This window comes from Ctenopharyngodon idella, chromosome 7, assembly GCF_019924925.1.
Source record: "Ctenopharyngodon idella isolate HZGC_01 chromosome 7, HZGC01, whole genome shotgun sequence".
Classification (NCBI taxonomy): domain Eukaryota; kingdom Metazoa; phylum Chordata; class Actinopteri; order Cypriniformes; family Xenocyprididae; genus Ctenopharyngodon; species Ctenopharyngodon idella.
In genome coordinates, this window is record NC_067226.1 from 12,047,830 (window position 1) to 12,066,982 (window position 19,153).

The 19,153-nt window shown below is 38.2% G+C and overlaps 2 protein-coding genes across 11 annotated transcripts in view; one reads left to right on the forward strand and one right to left on the reverse strand.

Moving 5' to 3' along the window:
* The window catches only part of celf1 (cugbp, Elav-like family member 1), a 27,307-nt gene extending 11,455 nt beyond the window's left edge, over window positions 1–15,852 (reverse strand). Inside the window, exons 1-5 of one of the 10 annotated variants that reach the window (XM_051899126.1) lie at window positions 15,655–15,852; window positions 13,883–13,925; window positions 4,689–4,811; window positions 636–823; window positions 228–310 (exon numbers count right to left, since the gene is read on the reverse strand). In XM_051899126.1, coding sequence (XP_051755086.1) covers window positions 228–310; window positions 636–823; window positions 4,689–4,792 — 375 coding nt within the window. In that variant the 5' untranslated portion in view covers window positions 4,793–4,811; window positions 13,883–13,925; window positions 15,655–15,852. Of the gene's footprint in view, window positions 1–227; window positions 311–635; window positions 824–4,688; window positions 4,831–13,882; window positions 13,926–15,654 lie in introns of those variants that run through there. The other 9 variants (XM_051899129.1, XM_051899128.1, XM_051899124.1 and 6 more) reach the window with 9 other exon arrangements.
* An 825-nt stretch (window positions 15,853–16,677) lies between these two features.
* On the forward strand, window positions 16,678–18,708 carry ptpmt1 (protein tyrosine phosphatase mitochondrial 1). Its single transcript, XM_051899136.1, has 4 exons — window positions 16,678–16,951; window positions 17,085–17,165; window positions 17,291–17,482; window positions 18,385–18,708. The coding sequence occupies exons 1-4, from the start codon at window positions 16,805–16,807 to the stop codon at window positions 18,514–18,516; spliced, it is 552 nt and encodes a 183-aa protein (XP_051755096.1). The 5' UTR covers window positions 16,678–16,804; the 3' UTR covers window positions 18,517–18,708.
* The last annotated feature ends 445 nt before the right edge of the window (window positions 18,709–19,153 follow it).

The window sequence follows — 19,153 nt, forward strand, 5'->3', positions numbered from 1 at the left end:
TGACTTAACACTGACATTTCCAAGCCCCCATGAGAAATTAGCTGTTTGAAAAGCTTTAACAGTCCCTTTGGGTGTACTCAAAAAGCTTTTATAAAAGTGTCAATACATGTGTAGATTTGATGCATTTTTAAGAGCAATAAATATTAGAAGGCCAGCTCATCTGATGACACACATGATTGAGGATTAATGGATTGATACAATAAAATAAAAGTAGATCCTTTTCTCACCCCTGGAAGAATCTTCATGTTGTGAAGGGCATTTTGTGCTTCTAATGCAGATTTACGGGTGTAATATGTGACAAAACAACAACCTGCAAATGCAATAAATGGTCTATGAACCATGACCAAGATGACAACATTTCCACTGAGACCAATCTCTAGAACTCTGTTCCAAATCCTAGTGAGCAGCATTAAGGAATTGTTGGCACGTTCCCAACATGAGGACTGTTCCAAAAAGTAGGCAACTTAATTACACTGCCGCATAAGACAAATAGTTAAGGCAAAGTTTTTTTTAAGCAGCACTGCATGTGTGTGTGTGTGCTATGAGCTCACTAGGTTTTGGAAGTGACTGTATAAGTCTTTATAGTGACTGATATAGAACATCTCAATCTGCAATGTACTGACTGTCAAGTATACCTTTACTCTGTGGGGGGTTCTGACTCCTGTCTCGAAGAACATTGATTTCATAAACTGCACCATAGGGCTCAAACAGCTCACGCAGCTGATCCTCTGACCACGTCCGGGGGATCTGACCCACAAACATCTTTATAGCATCAATGTCGGGCTGGTCTGGGTGGTCCAGAGACCCATTCATCTTCTTGGTTCTACAGAAAAGAAAAAAAACTAAGTCTGCTTGGCGAGTCTTAAGGACATGGCCCTCATTGTCTCCAGTTTCTCTGACAGATGATGAAACTCAAACACACTGCACATCAAAAGGATCTCATGTCGTGCCCACTGCCCAAGTATGAAAACCCCAAAATTACAACTAGTGTTATTTACCAACAGCGCACCAGTATTAGACTGATTGTTCTGGCTGATTAATCGGTTGATTGTTTTTTAGACTGAGCTTTGATTTGCCAGATAACCGTTATCACTTGGTCAGCTTTGCCAATTTAAAATGTATTTGCTGTTCTCAGGTTGAGATCGAGCAAATATCAGTCCAAATAAGTATTGATTTTAACAACTGTGTACATCTTTTTGCCATCACAAAATTGCTTTCTATAAATACTTGTGTACTTTGTATTGCATTACATTATAATTGCCTATACCAGATCTCAGCACCAGCCATTAAAAAACCCATATTGGTTGATCACTGGTCCATACTCACAATCATGATCATTCAGATACAGTTTCTTTTAAATTTTGATTTGATTTCTTGTAAAACTGTAGCTGTGTGAGTTGAAATCTAAAACAGTTCTCTTATGAAAAAAAAAAAAAAAAAAAAAAAACTTTACTTAAATGTTACTGCTGCCTTGTTTACTAGTGATTAGCAATGCAAGCTAGCAAAAAACAGTCCTAAAGCATTCACAGCATTATAATTCTTCAGCCATTACATGAAGTGCAAACATAAGAGTAAAATCCCTGCTCAAACAACAGACATTGATTAAACATTACAAGGCCTAACATTTAAAAAAAAACAAAAAAAAGAATGAAACGTAAATTCACAATAACATTAATTTAGAAAATAGATTTGGACTTGAATCAATAACCTGTTAGCGTTCCACTGTACCGCCCGTGGTACACATACCTTTCAAAAGAGATCAAAAACATGCATATATACTCCAAATGGTTCAAGAACAGCATGCAATTTACTTTAAAGCCAATTTTACAGGAATGCTAAGGGGACAAACCACAAAAGGACATTAAAGAGAAAATAAATTTTCAGAAATTTATCACAAAAGAATATCAAAGTCTGTGATGAGAATGAGTTAAAAGACAATACTGATTGACAGAGCGGAGCATGAGGGGAAGCAGCGAGTGACGTCACTGGACAGGCCTGAAGCACAGCTTCATCACTCTCTTTAGCAGCTGCTGAACAGTGGAGTGACAGATCACTTTAAGAAAACACAGCATTGTCCGGCTGACAAAGAGCAGCATTAGCCAGCAGCTAAAAGCCAGATTAATGGCTTTTATTGATCAGAGGACAGCAGAGCTTATAAAACCTTCCACTTTGTTGATTTTCCAGCAACCAGAACTTGTTCAGACAAGCAGATAACAGATTCTCTAGAAGATCATCCAATCTGCGGCAGAGGAACATTGGGTGTTCACTGGGACGAAAACATTTTAGGATTGAAAATTCTTTCCCAATGAACTGACCAGTTCCTGACTGTTGGGAAAAAGCCAGTCACAAAAAAAAAAATCAGAACACAACGTTGGAGAAGATTCTACTGATTCAACAAAAACTACTAAACCTGAATGGAAGAACAATCTGACAAACAGGAAAGAGATAATATGAATAGTATATGAATGCAGCCTTCAATCTGAAGACTATTAGAAACAGTGAACTCTGCATCTCTTACACAACAAACAAAAAGAACAGAGAGGGCAATTTACCATAGCTCTAGCTCAGTCAACAGTTTCTGGCCCTGTTCTTGATTAAATTGTTTCCTTTGAGTTTCTTAAACTTCACAGTGAGAATCACAAACAACCCTTGTGACTTTAATAAGACAACACACTGAAACATTATATTGAAGCATCCTGCAACAGCAAAGAATGAACTCTTGTATTTCATATGTAAACCTATATATAATATCAGGGGGAATACATCCTATCCTATAACAGACAGGGAACAACCACTCAAGATGGCCGAGCAAGAGGTAAAACAAGGATCTCACTTTCCTTTTTAAAAAATGTTGAGAATGTTAAACCTTAACCTGATCATCATGAGTGACTAAATCATTGACTATGAGAAATATTTCCAAGATGAGACCACACCAACAAGCATTTACAATGCTTCAATCGTTTAAAACATCCTACTCTCCAGATTTTTTAACATCCTTATGTTTTTCTTGGGCAGCAGTACAAAGATTATGAAATTTCCAAAATAATACAGTCTAATAATATAAAAACAATATGTTTACTACAGGATTGTGTAGTAAACATGAACTAGCATCCCTCACTGCAGGCTTCTAATGGGCATTGACATTCATCTCCTTATAACTGAAAATACTGCCTGACATTTACAATCACTGGCCTTTCAGCTCAGAATAAGTTGTAAACAAACCACTAAATCACTCATTAGATTTTACAAACCACCCTAATTAATGAAATTAAACAGTCCCTGAACTTAATAAAAATATATTCCACCTTTAATACAGTCAACATCAAATCAAAGGAGAACTTAAGATATTAGAGTGAAACCCAAATCAAGTTACGCCAAGCTGAACAGTAAAGTCTGTACTCACACTGGGTTGGAACTCAAACTGCAATGGTCCACCATCATCTCTGGTAGAAAATCCAGCTTAAAGGAAGCCATTTTCTTCAGCACTTCACCAATTAGTAAGTCTCAAATGAACGCTGACAGAATCCACAAAAACAGCAGACTTGTTCACACTTAAACACTAAAACAGCCACAGCAACTATCCGTCAAGTACAATGTCTCTCAAGGTTCAGAAGTCGTAAGAAGTGACATGGGAACAGCTGGGAGAGAAAGGGAAGCGTACACCTCATGGAGGCTGATCAGAACCCACAAAACTCAAATCGACATGGAGCAAAGAGAGACAACGATGAGGCTCGGCACTGTGCTGGATGACAAACACAGGCCGTAGCTCTGGTCACTGGGCTGGGACTGAGGATTAGGACAGGCCCGACAGGCAACTAAAAGCTGCACCCCTGCTCCCACAAAAGAAAGTGCTGATGGAGGGGGACTTTTTTGTGAGTTTTTCTCTTAGCAAAGCAGAACGGAGTGCAGTGTCAGATAAATAAAGTGTCAGATTGATGCTGATAAGCGTGAGTGAGCGGCAGGAATGAATGGGGACAGGCAGCTCTCTGGTAATCCCTGAGCTGAAGAGCCCCCAGGACACAATCGTGTTCCGGCAACGGGCCACGAATGGTGCACTGTTCCAGCATGGAGGGGTGGCGGAAGGGAGGGAGAAACGGGCTGCTATAGGGTCATGCAACAAGGGTCATGTTATAAGCTCGCAGTAAAAGGGCGTCAAACAAAACAAGTTACAGGCAGGCTGAGGTCTACTATTTGGTCTTGTTTAGCATAAAAACACCAATGGACCTATAATAAGTATAACAAATAACATTAAAAACAACACCTTAATTGCCAAAAAAATAAAAAACAAACAAGTTATATAGTTCATAAAATGCTGATTCATTTTAGAAAGTGTAAATAAATCATTTATACAGGAACATATAAAAGAACATGCTTCCAAAAATGTTTTAGCAATTAATCAGAATGTATAATCATTTTTTCTTCGTCAACGGTCTGTCAGATATTTAAATAGGCCATGATGACATCATCGCTAGTCATGCAGTGACATCTGGTGTGCTGCTCACTGCAGGTATGCTTACTATTTAGAAAAAGAAGCAATGACAAAGTAAGAGCAAGTTATTTTTTCCTTCTCATTTCAGCTTCAAAGAGAAGCTGCTTGAAAGACTCGTTTCCCACTGAGGGAAAACCTGTAGATGGAGGGTATCCTCACACCCCTGGGGTAAAAGGATGTGGAGTGTATGTGTTCTTACCCGCCAAGGGCAGGTACTTCCACAGCAGGAAGGGAAAGCTCGCATTGAGGTTGCCCGATCTGCGCTGTGGTCAGGTAGAGGGCTTCAGCGTCGATGCTATCCATCCAGTGACTTTGTTAAATGCTACAGAAACACACCAAACATTACAGGACACACACATCAGACACACATACACAGGTAAACACAAACTGGAAGGGAAAAAGAAAGAACAAGAGAGACGTCTTCTGACAGAATAGACAGCATGCAAACCTCATGTCACAAAAACTGCATGCACACAGAAAACACATATGTAGGAGAGTGAGAAGGCACTTCCTGGATGATCTGTACATAATCATGTAAATGACAGACTATAATCTGAGAGGAAGCTGTTCTCACTTTCATTGGAGGTAATCAGTTTGTAGAAGCTCAAACGTAAAGGTTTTTCACATTACAAAGGGAAAAAATGGTCTCCATTGGTCAGAATTCACTGAATTAGAATTCAAGCTCAGACCAAACCAGATGTTAGGCCCAAAGTTTTTTTTTATTTTTTTATTTACTTTTTAACAAAGAGTTACTGAAACGAGAGTATAATTATATATATATATATATATATATATATATATTATATATATATATATTATGACAGTAACAGCACTGTGTAAAATATTCTTACTCTGCTGAGAAACAAAATATCAAGTCTCACATACACAACCAGTAGCAAAAAAGATTCACATATCAGATCAAATATATCAGGTCGAAGTAAATACAACTGATACATCAGTAACATAATATCAGTGTTTATAATACAGACAGAAATATACAAGTGCATAGGCTCACTATCAGGGCGAAACAACCAGGAACATTGTGCCAGGCCATGTAATAACAGGGGCCTTTAACAACAGATGTTAAAAACAATACGCATCATTTATTTGCCAACTTTGTAAATAGTTAGAGGAAAAACTGGGCATTATACACTAAGTGACTAAGGATCACACTGTATCAGACTTTCAAGTCATTATGAACAGAAAAAAACTCACTCAAAAATGTGTGCTTTGTTGCTGGGAGACACGTAACAAATGAAAATCATGTGTTCTTAAATCGGCTCAAAATATCAAAAATGTTTTATAACCTCCGACTGGATGAAATCAAACTTTGAAGAAAAAAAAAAAAAGAGAAAAGAAAGTCTGACCATCATACAGTAAACGATAGAGTTGTCAAAAGTACCGACTTCGGTACCAATCGGTACTCAAATTTTAAAAATGTGACACTTTGAGCGCCGTTGAGTGGATACGTAAACACCTCTGATAGGTCATTGTGTTCACGTGCTCATCAGATAGGTCTGTGATTGGCTACAATGATCAACACACAGAAGTGTTTGAATTTGAAAGCGTTTTGAAAGCGGGAGCATTTGAAAGCAGGCGTCTATCAGCGGACCGACGCCTGCTTTCAAACGCTCCTGTGTGTATCTGTGTAATCGCCCAGCGAAGAGCGTCATTGATGACTATTTATAACAAGCTTTTTGAAGCATTGATCATTGAAGCCAATCGCAGACATATCCGATGAGCACGTCAACACAATGGCCAATCAGAGGTGTTTACGAATTTGCTCAACAGCGCTCAAAGCATCACATTTTTAAAATTTCAGTACCGACATGGTACCGAAGTCGGTACTTTTGACAACTCTAGTACACAATTTTCTGTGAAATCTGTCAGCTCAAATCTGCAGACTGACTCCGACTTCTGGCAACTAGCATCAACTTGTCCATACTGTAAATCAGGGCAAAAATCTGAGCAACAGTCATGTAGTGTATTCCAGCCATTAAAAACAGCAAATGCAACATTTAGGGGGAAAAAAAACTAGCTTGATACCAAAAGTCTACACTATTTCTGAACTACGGTAAGGGTACCGAATTACAACTAGTAGCGCCGCAACTTTTGGTTAGCTGCCTGCTTCCCAACACTGTGCACATCAATAATATATCTTCCCTTGCCATGCATCTGTGCCATGCAGCTGTGATGTGGCTTCTGACCCTGGGAGCGTAGCGAGGATGCTCCAAGACCACAGACCATACCATGTTTTAATGACTGCTGTGCTGAGTGATTATGTGGCTTATTCATGGACTGTCTATGTAAGGCAGTGTTATAGGCCTTTAGGGAGGAGGTGGAGGGGGGGCAGGAGGCAGAGCATATGGTCAGCACAGTTCATCTAACAACAAACTCACTCTCGAACACGGCACAGACAGAGAGCACTGTGGACAAATGGAGTTATACCGAAGCATCTGGAATGACCCAGCAGCTGAGAATACAACACACACACAGCTGACTGATCAGAGAAAGGGGTATAGATGGACATTTACGAACCACACATCAGTATAAGTATCAGTATCACCAGCGATTCTGTCCTCTATCGATTAAAATCGATTCATAAATATTCTAAATAATATGTTGTTGACGGAACAAAGAAGAGCAGCACCAGGACAGTTTAGATCGTGCACAGGCTTGCAACGGGTGACAAATTAGGCTTACTTAACAGTAGGTCCAATATCAACATTAAATTAATATCATTAAATAATGTATAATTACAGGCACACGTCAAGCTTTTTTGTACTTTTTTTTTTTTTACACACACACGTGTGTTCAACGAGGTGGTAACGAACAATACCTGATGTAAAAGCGAATTAAGATATCCTGTATCTGAGGCTGAATCACTAAATATTGAGAATGCAACAGGGCGCCACGTATTATATTTTTCTAACTCCAAAAGATCGACCACTGATCCGAACCAGCTGATAATTACACATTTTAATGATGCACAAGACGCACACATACTCACGCCATGAGAGGCGAATATGAAAGGCTGAGCAGCGGCAGCTTCTTAGTCTCCACCGGGCTTGAGTAAATAAATAATAATGCAGTTCACCTTATAATAAAGCAGACTACCTTATTAAATAACTCTACTAACAGTAGCTGTTTTTCAGTTTGCATACTGCTGCTTTCCTTCTACTCTCTTCCCACTCTTCATTAAGGCCTCAGTGAAGGGTTGCCAGATATCTCAAGAAAAGCAAAACAAGCCCCTTAAAAACGCCATATAATAAACAGACAATGCAAAGCAAAGTGAACAAATATAAACAATTGAACTAGTATTACCAATATCCTAAAAAATTTTAATTCAGGAAATGTAATTATGAATGAAATAGTTCAATATAAAATATTTAGATATTGATTGAAGTAGAACTACAACATGAAATTGAAAAATAATTCAACAAAACTTTGATATTAAATACAACTCATAGCTGTAATTAAACTTTAATCAATTGGGGGCAGAGCTTTTCTTATATAAGGAGGGGGGCTTCAAGGAATACCTTAAATAAAATTTAAAATTCAAAAACATGTTTAGATTCAAATCTAAAATCAAATCTATGCATATATCGAATCAAAATTTGATTCAAAATATATGAATAATCACCCACTCCTTTTTTTTTTTTAATCCTCATAAATCATAAACAGTGTTCAGAACAAGCAGTTTTCATTTGAGCAGTATGACATCATACTGCCCAGACCTCGTCCATGACTTCTGAAGGACTCTGCTGTATTAGCATGGTTTCCGACCAGAGCGAGTTGCATAATGTTGCCATTTTCTCTAGGTAGGAGCAGCTGTAGCAACGAGAATGTCTCGTAAGCAACTCAGGTGTTATGTTCATCCTTACATCCAACAACAAAACAGTCTTAATTTGTTTTTAGGCCTACCTAAATTCGTTTATGTCTGCACAAATCATTTTACACCAGACTGCTTTGTCAACAAGGGTCAATACAAAGACAACACAAAAATTTTTGCTATAAAACTGAAAAAAAAGAAGAAAAAAAAAGAAAAAGTTTTGCTAAAAAGTTGTTACTCAAGGAGGGATCAGAACCAACTGTTCGCGATCCAGTTTATAGTCTCTGGAGTGATACTGGTACGGCAGTAATATGAAGGTGAGATGATAATGCAAGGGGGAGAGAGAGTTTATGGATAAGATTTTAATGCGCACTTCTTGTACTGTGTTTTATTCAGCTCTTACTGTGATTTTCTGGAGTGAAAACGGACGTTTCATCTTTTGTGTGATACAATAAACTTCATAAAACTCATCAGTAAAGTTTTGGCCATCATTCGGATGGGTCCGGTACAACAGGCTTGTAATAATAGTGGATAACAGCAAGATGGCAACATAAGTTATAACCATAATTAAACTAAACTATACCTGTTCTATCCTCATGCAGCATATATTCTCTGGCTCTGTAGGATCATTGTCTGACTCCGGTTCGAACATACAAGGCTGAACACTGCTACTGACAGTTTCTGACATTTTCAGTGCATGAGATCCTGTTTTGTCCTGTTTGTTGTGGCATGATGTTCTGAAGCTCTGCCCTCTTCTTGAAAGGGGGCTGGGAGCAGCAGCTTATTTGCATTTAAAGGGACACACAAAAACAGTGTTTTTGCTCAACCCCAAAAAGTGGCAATTTTAACATACTATAAAAAAAATCATCTGTGGGGTATTTTGGACTAAAACTTCACATACACACTCTGGGGACATCAGAGACTTATTTTACATCTTGTAAAAAGGGGCATAATAGGTCCCCTTTAATCGAATCATGAGATTCCAAAAGGGTCCCACCCCTATAGGACACTACCTCCATCCTGTTCCTCCCTCTAACTGTATGTCTTCAAAAATAAACGCATACTACTACTACATCCTGATCAGAGCAGCATCCCACGCCAGCCGTTCACAGCAGCACTGTAAAATACAGAAAGCATCTTTGCCACGATCCAAAGCAGCCGTTGGTGCATTAACCCTCCATTAATTCTGTCGTCCTGAAGACCACACACATACTGGGAGTTTCACAAGCTCAATGTTCACCATTATGTAGTTGCTGAGGTCTGACTGGTTAGCATTAGGACAGCGTGCCGTCCTCCAGACCGGTGAAATAAAGCCAAACTACATTTGAAAGCGCACAGTGATTGCTAAATCACTTTGATAAAGAAAATGCAGGAAAGTGCAAGATGTGCAGCTCAAATCTGACATATACAGAACATTATAATGAAAACACTATTGTAACAAATTGTAAATTCTTTGTGCATTAGTTGCCAAAGTTACAGCATTGTCACAGGAAGAGTGCATGCAAGCTGTAATATTACTTTTATGTTGTATATATCTAAATCTCATACAGAATGCGTTTGGTTGAGTTTATTAACCCGCTAGCAAAGCGCTTCAGTTTACCAGTGTTCACTAGCTCTTCAGCATCAACTTAAACGGCAATGACCGACATTATTGACTATGATTGGATTATTTGAGAGAGTCATATTAGATGTTTTTTTAGATGTCTTCTAAGATGTTTCTTTTTCAAAAAAGAACTGATATTAATAATACAGCAGTTGTTTTTTCTCAATTTTTTCAACAGTAGGTCTATGTTAAGACTGCACGATATTGAAGAAAAACACGATATGCGATAACCCGTTAACGTAATATTCATAATGAGCTAAGAATAATGCTTTAAGTGCGTAAAATAAAATTTGCATAATTTTAAATATATTTAAAAACTGAGTGATATTAACAACATGTTTCACATTCTATTTTTTAAGAGAAGGAAGCATCCCTACAACTTCTGAAAGTGTTTTACTGTAGTATTAGCAACATAAAAAGCAAGTGTAATATTAATGTCAGCGTAAACCAGGGGGTTTAGGGCTTCAGGTAGGCCTACATTAGGTTTATTTAACAACAGAACATACACACACACACACACACACACACACACACATAAATCATTCAATAATAGAAGTGGTCTAAATATTTAAAAACATACATATATAATATTTGTCACAGTGAAGCACATTGTTCCGGTAAATGGGCCTCATTCATAAAACTTTCGTAAATTAGTAAATTCAGAGTAATTAAATTAAATTGCTCTATTCATATGGATTGCTTTTACAATCTCTATGAATTTTCAGAAGCGTCAAAGTTTTAGTTGTGTGAACTATCAATGGAAAGACAAAAGTGATGAGAATATTACAAACAACATAAAGGTAAATTACTATTAATTTTATTAATAAATTTTCATTTTGAGATGAACTATCCCTTTAATGTGTGCATCCTAGGCCATCTCAAATGTATATATTTCAGACTAAGTAGTTTTTGTGACAGTCTCACTAAAATGGTCTTTTTGGTCTGAGGAGGGAATTGATCTTTTCAAAAGATCAAGAATAATTAGATTTTTCATGACATGGCCTCTTTAAACACTCTACCATATGGCAAGAGAGAGTGCTTTGTAGACATTTCCTGTTTTGTTTCTGAACTGTTTGTCAGTTTTGGATGGTTACAGTGAGACTCAATCGGCCTCCAGCAGAATCACCCGTTTCACTGCCAAACTGGAGAAAATTCTCACCACAGCCAAATCAACCTCTGACCACCATAATAAACTCCTGCTCAAATTCATGTCCAACAGAAGGTCAGGCTGTGTCTTAGGATACTGAAATGTATATCATAATTGCACAGACAAAATTAACTGATACAGACCAATCACTAAAGGCACCCACACAGTACAAGATAATCAGGCCGATTTTGGGCCCAATTCTCCCCTTCCAACAATCCTAGGTAAAATCCAGATTGTCTTGATGGTTCTACAGATTATCTTATCAGATTAGTGATCGAATCTGCTCCAAAGACCGTCAAGGCTGCACCGATCTCAAATTGTAAATATTGGGAAAGATTTCTGGGGGGAGACTTCCAACAGAAATGTGGGGGGACAAACGCGCGCACACTCTATAGATTGTCACGTGGAAAAAAACAATACCAAATCAGAAAGCGTAGTGACGGGAGACAGAAGCATAACATGACTTCATCCCCCAAAAAAAAAAAAAAAAAAAAAAAATGTACCCCACAAATTTTCAATAAAAAGCAGTCCGAAAGCTATTATTGCCATTTCTTCTGGCCCATCATCCACCATGTTTGTCTACTCTAGTCACATCTGACCGAGAGATTTTGCAAGATTCCATGTTCACAGTAGAGACTCTGGATGTTTGTGACTTCGGTACCGAAATTTTAAAAATGTGACGCTTTGAGCGCTGTTGATCGGATTCGTAAACACCTCTGATTGGCCACTATGTTCACGCGCTCATCGGATATGTCTGTGATTGGCTTCAATGATCAATGCTTCAAAAACTTTGCAAATAGTCATCAGAGCGCTCACAGATACACACAGAAGCATTTGTGTGTATCTGTGTGTCCGTCTATCACGAACCAATCGGCTACAATAACTTTTATTAGCGCTTGACACCAATTTCACAATTTTAATTCATAAGCTTGCGAAACGATTACAATACAATCAGTCAATATCAATTAATTTGGATAAATATCAGGTCATTAGCTAGCTGCATGTTAATTTTTCTCAAGGAAAGAATTCTCTCAACAGGAGCCCTGTCAGCTGGTATTATTATTAAAGGTTAAAATTAACAACTCAAATTAATAATAGGTTATCTTAGACACGTAAATCTGCTTCGTGTGCACAAATACTATGTTTCAAAATGCCGCCTAAACATCTTTGGTGATCGTCACACAGGTGGGGGTCAGCAGCTATATACAGTGACCTTGTATGGTATGGGGAAAATGTGATTGGTACAGACTGGTCCAATCAAGAGGTTGCAGGTCTTCATTGGTTTAATTAAAACTCATACCTTGTCAATACACATGTTTGACTTCATGCGGCGCTGAGCAGACCGAATGAATGCCGTGATTGAAAAATCTGTGAAGACACATGTAATATAAAAGATAGTCCCTTCACTACACGCTAGAAGAAAAAAAAAAAAAAAAAATGTAATGAGATATATGTAACAATATTTTCAAATTACTATTGAAGATGTTTAAATGTATAGAAATAATTATTTAGGGATTTAATGGCATTCATTAGCCACATTAGCAGGAGCACAAACAGGAATGTTCCCGACAGGTGCTGCTGACCTCCATGTGGTAAATCCCTCCTGGAGAGCGTTGTCATGATTTAACAGCTGCCATGGTGCAGCAACTGTCTGACAAGAACTTACCACAGCGGAATCTGACAGAAGTCAAAGCTAAAGAGCTTTTTGCCTGAAAGCATTAGTATGTTAAGTACAAAATGAAACTGAAGACTTTCAGTGGCTCAGTACAAGTATTTTAGTCCCCTCATGAGTGTCTTAAAGGTAAAGCAGTAGATGATTGATGGTTCCTTTAAAGAGCCTGCACTCTGACACACATCCCTTCCCCCTGTAATGGAGACATAAACCCCCCTGACTTTGCGCTATGCACTCAAACTCACGCCTACAATTGCACTCTAGACTCTCCAACCGAACACTCTTCTGAAAACCCTGAGTATTTATGTAAATACACACTCAAATATGAGCAGAGTCTGTTGGAACTGTCAGACCTCAGTTGCAGATAATGGAGGTGTTGCCATGCAGGACAAAAATCCAACTGCAAAGAACGACCCACTATAGCAGCATCAACTCACAAGTGTGTGTGCGCACTAACAAGTAACCAAGGAAACAGTTTGTCTTCAATTTTGAGCACTAAACACTAAGGAACAGAGAGTTCATTTCATGCAATTTTGCTTCATGCAGCTCTCTAATAGCATGACATAAATTGACAGAAATGGAGGTGCAAAATCCTAAATGACACTGGACCTCCACATGTGTGACTAATACATCATTTAAGCCGACATAAACACACTTGACACCAATTATCCAAACGCTAACAGCAAAACATCCAAAAACAGAGAGGACCAGCAGTGTAAGAGTTTACACATATGACACTTCAATACTTCAATACTCCAGGAAGTACAAGCACTGAATGTCCAAATAGTCTGAGGAAAACAGGCCACAGCTACTAATTACTATCACAGAGACCTGAATAGAAACCGAAGTTCAAAGATCAGTATAGTTGCTTTGTTTTACACAGTGAAGTTCTCAACAGGAATGTGATCAGACTTGAAAATAAACCGAAAATAAACTCATTTGCGACCTCTCAAACTAATCTGTTGGCTGAACATTTGTGTGCGCTGTCAGATGGTTCTAGTCAAATCATGTTCTTCGGAGTGCCAGTCATTTGGAATATGAATACCTACCTTTCCCACATTCACACATGACATTGTGATGTCTCACTTAACAAATAGTCCATTGTAATACATCCTAACACAAAAGTGAGATCCACTTACCCTCTCTGTGGCCTTGCTATTCTGAAACGTTGCTCCCGTCAACCTGCAAAAAGAACAGTCGTATGGTTAGACTGCCATTTTTATCAGTAAACATCTGTTGATTCCCAGTATTTTTCCTTTACCTAGATTACCATGCTGAGAAAAACACAGGGGCTAATTTGCAGTCTTTGTGTATTATTTATACTGCCTGTATTAGAGTTGGGTTTTTTCCCTTAATAATTCTCAGAGAGACAGATCTTACAAGAAAGTCAGATAAAGACTGAACAGGTCAGTTATAACTGAAGCCTAATGAAATGCAAAAGCAGAATACAAGAGTATAGCCTATTGCCCCTCTACATTAAGATAATTTTCACTTTCTCATAGTATATTATATACTAACTGTATATTACCACTTATTAGTTGGAGGAAATCAGACATGCATTCATATTCATTACAACATTATAGCTAAAATATCCCAATAACTTCACCCAACAATCTCAGCTAGGTTAAAGAAGTTCATTATCAAACACAGCAGATTTACACAAAAGATCCCATTACATCAATCACATCAAGCAGAATGGACCTTCTTGCTCTTCAGGTGGTCTCATTCAAAAGCATGTTATTAGCTTATGTTGCCTTTTCCAAGATAAACTTTTAGTCTCCCATTCTAGACAAACTCATTGTTTATATACCAAACTACAACCGAAGGTCGCAATACTGGTAACATAATAAAGCATTCCCAACAGTCCACCTTAGATTACCATTGCATTAAACACAGACTAGTCTTGCTATAGGACTATAATGCAGATTCCTCAACTCATTTCAAAAAGCTTTATGCGTTACACCAAATAAATGTTTGGCTTGGAAGTGAAAGCACAAGTGTACATTATGAAGCTCTTATCAAATGATAGTTCACGTGACAATCCTGAAGAGCAGCAGCTTTCTGTTCAGCAATCAGCAGGCCTCTGTGCTCAAACCAGAAGGCCAGACTCACTACATATAACTTTACACATTTTGTTGACATACATTGTGGAAACAAGCAAGAATATGAGCAACATTCACAAATTAAATGATACAAACATAGACACTGAATGTGATGGTCGCAGAAGTACTTTGGCGTGTTGTATTTACATTTTAATAACACATTAGCCTTGAAACAAGCAAGTAAAAATCAGGTAGACATTTTATTCGCAGCAAGTACTCGGAGAGCAGCTAGTTTAACTTTTGCTGGGATCGATACTTCCTTTAAATGACGCGATTAAACCACACAGCTGCATGTTACTTGCATAAGTAGCTTTTTAAAAATGGAGAACATGACAGGCCCTATGTGCTTAAAAACTTAACACTGCTACTATACTAACACACTTGCTACATTGACATGAATTTAGCCGGGGAGTGAGTATGCGTTTTCCAATGGAACCTCTAGTTTCTTCATTTTCAGCGCGATCAGTTGAAAATACATGCGACTCTGAGACCGCACGTGCAACACAGGGAACGACCTGTCCGAGTTCTGCTCATCACCTGCATCTTTTTAATTGCGTTGCATCATTGTTACACTTCACAACGATGCTGAACTTAGCAGAAAACCACGCCGAAATTACACAAGTTTAGATAACTCTTGACGCACCGTGCATTTACTGCTAATCAAAACAGCACCTATAAGCGAAATAAGCCCTGTGGGCGCGCGGTAGTCGATCTGCTCTTACATAATGACGCATGTTAGCGCGTGCTAGCGACCGTAAACAACCACCAGTTAGCTCGCGCAGCTACAACCGTGAACAATCAACACTTACCCTCGATGCCCCCTTTTTCAAACGGAGGGAACTGAGTAGGTATGGTGTGCTGACACAGGGGAATGATTGTTTTGTGGGATTTGTGAATTAGTAATTTTCTCTGATTACGTCTTCCCACGACAACCTACTTTCTGGGTGAAAGAGGGACGGTGCAAAATGGCTGTCTTTCCTGCATGCACCATCACATTTATTAAAAGGGGATTGGGGTGGAGCCTCTGTCGAAATGTACTGGGCAAATATGTACTTTTGGAGTCGAAACGTTGATAGACGCGACTATAATAACAAGTTCTGTTTGCCTTTTATGACAAATTGCCATATAAATACTTAAAACAGTAGTTAGAAGGAATTGTTTGAAATACGCCCCCCTTCTTAAAGAGACAGATAAGCGTTTCTCTCACGTGGTCGCTGAAGTCAATAAAAGCCCAAGAGGTCTGAGTGTGTGACATGGAGATAAACATCAAATGTATGCAACTGACAGACTGGTTAACGTGAATTGTGCTTTTAATGTCTGTGCAGTTGTGTTGGTATTAATATGTGTTTTATTATAGAATGAGTTTTATAATGCATTCACTATGGCAAATAAACACAAATACATTTTATATACACTGTAAATGTACATTAACCACATCTACACACACATCATTGTTCGACTGATGTCCATATCCGTGTCTATCCTCAATAAAGAGGTTTGCATATTATTGGGCTATTACTGTGCACGTGTAACAAGACAGCACAAATTCCTTTCCTGCTTTTCTCAGTGAAATACTAGTGATGCTTATTATTGGCATTTTAAGCTGCATTGTTGCATTTTTTTTATATTAATGTAGATAATGTAGAGACTCTTGCAAAGGTAGCCCATGCCTTTTATTTTAAGTCTCTTCACTTCACACAAAAATTGTTTCTTCAGTATCAGTGGCATCTGATCAATAGCTAAAGATAGGTGTTATTTTCCAATCGCTGGATACAATTGGAATCGATGTAACTGTATCCAGCAAATTAATCTCCAAAACAGAAGAGGGCAATGTCGAGGATCTGTGGCAGGCGTCGAAGAAAAAAAAACTTGCAGCGCGTGTCTTTCATATGCAGTGCCTATGTGGGAGTACGTGGTACAAACTTCTGTGACATGTTTCATTCTTTTACATGAGGAACAATGTCCAGTGTTCTAGCAAGGATTTTATTTTATCCCACACTCGCTTACAATGTTGTCATGGAAAAGATCACCTCCAGGGAATGGTTTAATCGCGTGGATCCGACTGTCATTCTTGGTGCTCTCCCATTCAGGTCAATGACAGAAGAGGTAAGATTGGACGTTTACTGTATTTTTGAGAATTACATATATAATTATAACCACGTTTATAATTTACCGCATTATCAAAACCCCAGTCCTGTTTCAGGGCTCAGCTAATGCCTCTTGTCACATTTGGCTTTAGTTGGTCCAAAAAGAGAAAGTAAGAGGAGTCATAACCATGAATGAAGAATATGAAACAAAATATTTCTGCAATTCACCTGAGGTAAGTATCTCTGCTAACTCTTTCACTCATTCCCAACTATAATCACAGATGGCAATGTACATCTAAGGATGCTCATAAATATATATATGTGTGTGTGTGTGTGTGTGTGTGTGTATATGTAACAGGAGTGGCGAGCTGTTGGCGTTGAGCAGATCAGACTCGACACAGTGGACCTGACAGGTGTTCCCAGCCTAGAGCACATCCACAAGGGTGTGGACTTTGCCTTAAGACATCGAGAGCAAGGCACTAGTGTCTATATTCACTGCAAGGCCGGCCGCTCACGCAGTGCAACTATTGCAGCTGCATACCTCATCAGGGTGTGTATCAGTCTGTCAACCAAAACCATGAACAATAATAAAACCAGCAGCATCAATACCAAAGCTGTATGTCATAGGTCACCACTGTGAACAATATTTGTCATTGTATGGTTGCACATTTCTTTAGCACTTTCTTTCATGTAGCACTGTACAAGACACACCTCGAATTGTTTTTGTGTCACAATATTGTTAGTGGGGAATTTTAGAGAGGGAAAACTGATATGTAGGTTAATTCAAGTGATGCTGTTCACTTCTCTACATGAAACCCACATATGCATGCTGAATACAAAGGGACTTTTATTTAAGTTTCATTTCTCATTTTTTAAGAATAAACCATAAATAATTTCACTGAGAGATGCACAATATATTCTTTATATGAATTTGTTCCTTCTTAAAACTGTGTCAACCAGTTATTTCTGAAGATATTGTAGGCATATTGTACCATGCAGTTATATAAAACATTGACAAGGGAAAGAAAACCAGTCACATCTAAAGTTAAATGTTAGAAGACTCAAGAGTGTGACAGTCTTTGGAATCTGTATTAGATGTTAAACCAAGGTTATAACCATGTCTTGATTATAAGGATTTAAGGGAATAAAGAAAGAATAACCGTAAAATAACTAGAATTTAAAGTAATCAATTTGCAATATATTATATTTTTATTTTAAAATATGCAGACAATCACTCTTAATCATGTGCCTATATATAAAAACAGCTCCATTCATGTTTCTTGTCTCATCACTGTTATGAATTAGCCAACAATTATAACAAAAATGAAAGCCTGTTTCATTAGGCAAAATTAGACAAAAAACAAGTTGAGTCGTTTGCATCAATGGATATTATCCCCCTCAATGTCTATGGTAGTTATGGCCCTGTGTTTAACCTCTATTCTCCTTTCACAGCTACACTGTTGGAGTCCAGAGGAGGCCTGTAAGATACTGGCCTCAGTCCGGCCTCATGTGCTGATCCGCTCAGCCCAGCTGGAGATGCTGCAGGAGTACTATAAGCAAGTGTGTGCTTCAGAGTCCAGCTAGAAGATACACAATGTGCAAATGCTGCCATTTATGCTGAATCTCATATACTGTACATTGCTAATAAGTTGTTTTTTTCCTTGTCAGAGTGCATATTTTTATATATTCGTTTAAGAATTTGTGTACTATACATAAAGTAGACTCTAATAATGTCCATTAACAGTTACATTGTGAATAAAACAATCTTGTAATTTCTGTAATCTAGTAATTAGTTTTTCTTCTCACTGTTAATATATGTAACCTTAATTTGCAATAAATAAAAAAAAATTCTGTCACCTCAGATGGTTTAGATCAGGGGGGTCCAAACTCAGTCCTGGAGGGCCACTGTCCTGCAAAGTTTAGCTCCAACCCCAATGAAACACACCTGAACCAGCTAATCAAGATCTTACTAGGCATACTAGAAACTTCCAGGCAGGTGTGTTGAGGCAAGTTGGAGCTAAACTCTGGAAGACAGTGGTCTTCCAGGACTGAGTTTGGACACCCCTGGTTTAGACAGTAAATTTCCAAATAATATTAGAACTGTTTGTTTTTTATCCGTCTTGTCTAATGTATTTAATTGTTTATGGTTATACACCATAATGAAATAGAGAGATGTGTGCAACTGGTTCTGTACTGACTTATTAATCCATTTGAAATGCAT

Excerpts from the sequence above, each read along its gene's own strand:
- ptpmt1 (XM_051899136.1), top strand. The coding sequence starts at position 16,805 with ATGTCCAGTGTTCTAGCAAGGATTTTATTTTATCCCACACTCGCTTAC. Across the intron at positions 17,166-17,290 it reads ATTTCTGCAATTCACCTGAG|GAGTGGCGAGCTGTTGGCGT; the intron begins GTAAGTATCTCT and ends TATATGTAACAG. Across the intron at positions 17,483-18,384 it reads CAGCTGCATACCTCATCAGG|CTACACTGTTGGAGTCCAGA; the intron begins GTGTGTATCAGT and ends CTCCTTTCACAG.